Raw genomic sequence first — 5,639 nt, forward strand, 5'->3', positions numbered from 1 at the left:
TTCCGGAGCCGCCATTCTTAGTAAGGGCAGGGATAAGCCCCTCCCTCTCTCTGCGCCATTACCGGAGACGTCACCAAGGGAGAGCTCAAGAGTTACAAGTATGGGCAGCCGGCTTCAACCTGAGGCGGGGAGCGCACATGCGCAATTGATACCGCGGTCCTGGCTTGAAGAGGCGAGGAAAGCGCTCGCCTTCGGTTCGTGCGCATGCTCGCCACCGCTGGCACGGAGGATGGACTTGCAAAGCCTTAGAGTCGGAGGGCAAACGGCCTCCCGCACATGCTCAATGAAGGCGGGAGAAGTCCCTCTCTATGGTGCTGGCTCATACCGGAAGTGACGTCTAATCGCGGCCCGGAAAGACCTTTCCGCCTCTCGTTGCCACTGGAGTGGGACGTTGTGACCTTCTTGGAAGACGGTGAACGGGTGGGTACCTGGAGGGGAGGGAGGGAGAATGGTTTTACTGGGCTTTGTACTGGTGGGAACTGGGAGGGAGTTGATTTAAAGCCTTGGAGCCCCAGGGAGGCTCCTCTCTGGTGCAAGGGAAGGAACAGGACCTATGGGGCCGCTTAGACCAGGAATTCCTACAAGAGGAGCCACTACCCCAACTTATTTCCTTCTGGGACAACAAGCACCATCATCCCCAGTCAGCGTATACACGGCACCCGGAAGTCCGGCCTATATACCACTAAGCTCCTGCCATCCCTTCCTTTGCTGGCTTCAGCTGCTGCTGCTGCAGGGTATGGTGACTGGTTATAGAAGGGGGGTGATGATGGTAGCCAAATGGAGCAATTAGTCCCCCAGGGTAGGTTCGTTTTATTCCCTCAAAAGGTGTGATACGATTATTGTCTGCTTCAGAGACTTATCCAGTAGGACCACCGTATCCGCGGAACCAGTATCCACGGATTCACTGATCCGCTGGCTGAACATCCTACCTTTTAAAAAAAGAGAAATACCTATTGATATGTTTCCCATTCTTTATTTACCAGAACTGGGTACTAGAGGGAACCAGAGACCATGCCATGTATAGCGTTTGATACTTCCACGTTTTTCAGCATCTCCCTGGGCTGGGGAGGTTCATGCGTGGTCTCGAAATGCAGAACACTCCTTTCCAAAATATATTTCTGCACTTAAAGGCTCCTGCTATCTTCCTGGTATAATCAGACCCTGCTCTGAGCTTAGCGTCACCTCTGTGTGATACTGTTGATTTGTGAACAATTTATTATTGTTATTATTACTATTATTAAGCTAGTTTTAGGGTTTAAGGACTGGCTTAATTTTTGGGATCACGTCACGGATGCGATAATGTTGAAAGTGAAGGCATTTAACAGCATTTGCAATAAGGCTGTGCATGATGCAGTCTAGATCACAAGCTGACAGCCCTAGGAACTTCTGTTCCTTCTTGCAGACTGCCAAAAAAAAAAAAAAAAAAAAAAAAAAAAGCTCAAAAGTTGCACTAGGAAGCAGCTAGAATGTCACTTCTTGTTTTGAAAAATGGATGTTTTGCGTGATTCAGCTGTGTAAAGAGCCCATGGCCTGTTCAAAAAGATGAAACACCTGAAGGCTTTCGGGAGCAGTAATTCAACTTACTTTGACCAAAAAATGGTGAGACTTTGGGATTTGATTTAAATCATGATGTAAATAGATTTTTTTAAATTTGATTTTTATCCACCCTGTTTTGGAGGGTAGGAGAGAGTTAAAAACATCCAGAGGGGACATATGCTGTCAGGGCTAAGCTCACACCCACCTGTTAAGATAGTGTTGTGCTATTAGTTTCAAAATATTTGCCTTCTTGCCTAAAACTGTGCAAAAGGAAGACTAGAAAATGAGGTATTTTTATGGCTAACTCTTATCCAAATGGATATTTCAGCTGAATCTGTTGGTAAAGTACATGTGATCCTAAGGAAAGCTGATATTATGTTCCATCAAGTTGCCTCTGCCTTATAGTGTCCCTATGAATGAGCAATCTCAAAAATGTCTTGTCCTCAACAGCCCTGCTCAGCTCCTATGGTGGGCTTGTGGCTTCCTGTAGAAAATGAGTCCATCTTGTATTTGGCCTTCCTCTTTTCCTGCTGCCTTCCACCTTTCCAAACACTATTGTCTTTTCCGGAGAATCCTGCCTTCTCACGAAGTGCCCAAAGTAGGACCACAGCCTCAGTTGCAACATTTTTGCTTCCAGAGATAATTCAGGGTTGATTTGCTTTATGACCCACTTCTCTGTCTTTCTGGCAATCCAAGATACCTGCAAAGCTGATAGTAGTATGTTTATTTTGAGGATGGGAAGCAAGGTATTTCCCTTAATCTAAATTCCAAGAATGAGCCATTGCAAAGTTGTTTCAGGTAGGGCTGTCCCTTTAGAAACTTTCTTAGTGAGGATAAGCCTGCCCTAGAAAAATGTTTCCTAATTCTGTTTTTTTTTTTTAATCAGTGCCTTTTCTTTTTCCAGAGTAATCTGCCAACATGGGTAGGACGTTTGGACAATTGGCACGGATGAGACACATAGTCACCTACAAGTTGTCTCCATTTGAACAAAAAATGTTTCCAAACTCCTTATTGTCCGAAGCGCTCAATTTTTGGCGGCGGTTTTCCTCACAGGCCTTACGTGTGGCACCTCGTAAGTAAAAATCATCTGGTACATCCTTCCATATCTTACCTTGCTGTTTGAGGACTAGCAACTTGAGCCTCTGGGGTTAGTGGGCATTTTTTTTTCAAAGCTGTGGGCGAGAAAAAGTAGGAGTATGAACTGCAGACTTCCTGGGGTAGCAGGGAAAAGAGGTAGCAATTTCATCTGACTTTCTCCTGAATTTCTATCAGCTTGGAAACGGGACGTTGAATCTCAGGTCTGGATTACAGTGGACCCTTGACTTACAGATGGCTTGACTTACAGACTTTTTGAGTTACAGACTTCTCTGGCCACAAAATTTAGGTTTGACTTGCAGACTGAGATTTGACTTACAGACCAGAAAAAAACCAAAATGGAACAAAAACGGCCTGTTACGGGATTAATCGGTTTTCAATGCACTGTAGGTCAATGGAGACTTGACCTACAGACTTTTTGACTTGAGAACCGCCTTCCAATACGGATTAAGTTCTCAAGTCAAGACCCCACTGTAGATTTAGCTGTTCAGAAAAGATGACTCCTACTTCTCACTGAAAGCGCTAGATGGGGCAAGAGAGCAGAGGAAGTGAACATCTCTTTTCATCCATAGGCACTGACATTAGGCGGCTACTCCCTCCCATATGGTTCGTGATTTGTTTAATTGCATTGTGAAGTACCCTGGATTATGAAGGACAGCATAAATAAATGCCTTATGTTTATTTTGTTGATCATCTGTTCTGCATAACACTAACCTCAATGTGGTTTATAGTTTATATTTTAAAAATATGAAATATACGTATATTTAAATACTATAAAATAATTGAAATGTGTATCGGTTAAATTGGATACATGTGCAAATAGAAGTGGTGGGTTTTTGCAGCTGTTGTGTGTTGGAAGATGAGCCAACCACACCTGTATAACCTCCTTCTGGCCCTGGATCTTTCTGTAATTATAAAGGCTTGCTGCCGGCTCATCACCTGAAGGGCTGAGGAGGACACCCAGCATTTATCTCATTCATTCCCCAGAACTCATCACCCTTCACACGCTGGTAGTGTACACTAATTCTTGTAACTGCGGGTGGTAAGTGTTGAGGCTTTGTGATGATTAGGAAATTGCTACCACTCATGTTGATGGCATTTTAGAGAGTTATCAGAAGGGTTTTTTTTTCAGTTTAGTAAAAGACTCAAGAGAAACAACAAAGGAAGAGGAAGGAAGGGAAGTGAAGAGGGAACCAGGAATAGCCTTAAAATTTTTGTTGCCTGGGACCAAATGGTAACCTCTCAAAATCAAGGTGTGCCATACCTTAGGAAGTGGTTCCCCTAGGTTTTCATATCTTTCATCTCACCAGTCACTCGATCAAAGAACCTGGATCTGATGTGATAGAAACAAAAAGCCCTGAATGATATTTAGGATTTAATTTAATTCCTTTATTGCAATCAACAGATCAGGTCATATTTAAAATGTTTACAGATCTGCTCCCTTAGTTGAGGATGATAGCAACAACGTTTCAACTGCAGAGCTAATAGGGACCCTATTGTCCTTTTCTCTTTTTTCTGAGACATTCATTAGGCATCCTTCAGACTATGGTAACATCCTCTGTATGGAGGACTTGGAACAAATGTTGCAGGATTGGTACCTGGCCATGTGAAGAAACATATCAGGAGAGACGCACCTCTTTCTCTTACCATCAAATCCGACAGTACACATTTTTTTGAACTGGAGCTTGTTCGTCTTCCAACTCATTCATTCACAAATATCAAATCAGATACAAAACAGTCACATATAGAAGATGGCAAATGAACTAGTCATTAACTAGATCTACAAATTCGTTGTGTCTCAGTCTACGGCTCTTCACTATCAGATATCCCTTGTAGTGACTTTCAGTCACCATTTACTCATAATACAACCGCAAAACTAATTAGAAGCTTTTCAAATCAAGCAACAGCATAACCATCTTCTAAATCCTGGATAACTCAATGATTTAGGTCTCTGGCTATGTAGGCAGAGGTTGGGAGTTTGATTCCTGATGGTGCTTTCTTCATAGACTTGATGATCCGTAGGGTCCTTTCCAGCTCTGCAGTTCTAAGGTGGTGATGGTGGTTATTATCATCATCGTTGTCATATCGGAATAGCATAAATAGGTATTACACTTCTGGTAAACAAGTGTGTGCTTTTTGGAAAGGAAAATCACACAATTAATTGTGGCTCTTTCCAAACAGTGATGGAAATCAGATCAAATTTAAAACGAAGTCAAATCCATCCTGCTGTTTCAATATAGCTGTGTATCTAATTTTTGTCATTTCTTTTTTTTACTCTCTTAAGCATTTATCGTCTGGTATTTAGTTTGCTCCTGGGGAACAGAAGAATATGAACGCTCTGTCAGAAAGAACCCAGCTGACTATGCAAATGACAAGTAAAATGCTCCAAATGAAGGAAACGCTTTCTGGCGCTCATTCTTCTTGCTCTATTTGTTGACCTACTATTTCAAATATAAGAACGCTTGGGTCATCTTCAGTAAATCTCTTTCTGCTCAAGCTTTGAGTGTCATTCTTATGCTTTGTCAAAGGAATGGCGAAAAAGAGGGTAAATTGGTGCATTTTGTTGTTTCCTTGTGTGTGCTTTTGTTTTAATTTGTGTGTGTGTGTTTATTTTAATTAAATACCGTATTTTTCGCTCCATAAGACGCACCAATTTTTAGGAGAAGAAAACAGGAAAATATAATCTGTTTTCTTTGCTCCATAAGACACACAGACTTTCCACCCCCCTGTTTTGTGGGGGGGGAAAGTGTGTCTTATGGTGTGAAAAATATGGTATTTACATTCTGGTTTTTGGCCCTGAAAGGTGACTTATAGCGCACCAAATTAAACTCACCAAAGCCAATCATGGACAGAGATAGTAAAAACTACAGCAGGGAAACCTAATAGCAGCATACCAAAGCAGGAAAGTGTCAGAAATTATCTAATTACTGCATTGAGCAGGGAGTTGAATAAATGGCCTTATAGACCTCTTTGAACCTTATGATTCTGTGGTTATGAGACAGAAGGCT

The 5,639-nt window shown here is 42.3% G+C and overlaps 1 protein-coding gene across 1 annotated transcript; it reads left to right on the plus strand.

Moving 5' to 3' along the window:
• Positions 1-280: 280 nt before the first annotated feature.
• UQCRQ (ubiquinol-cytochrome c reductase complex III subunit VII) lies at positions 281-5,127 on the plus strand. Its single transcript, XM_020797363.3, has 3 exons — positions 281-420; positions 2,441-2,608; positions 4,916-5,127. The coding sequence occupies exons 2-3, from the start codon at positions 2,455-2,457 to the stop codon at positions 5,008-5,010; spliced, it is 249 nt and encodes an 82-aa protein (XP_020653022.1). The 5' UTR covers positions 281-420; positions 2,441-2,454; the 3' UTR covers positions 5,011-5,127.
• Positions 5,128-5,639: the final 512 nt, after the last annotated feature.

Source organism: Pogona vitticeps, chromosome 15 (genome assembly GCF_051106095.1).
Source record: "Pogona vitticeps strain Pit_001003342236 chromosome 15, PviZW2.1, whole genome shotgun sequence".
NCBI classification, from domain to species: domain Eukaryota; kingdom Metazoa; phylum Chordata; class Lepidosauria; order Squamata; family Agamidae; genus Pogona; species Pogona vitticeps.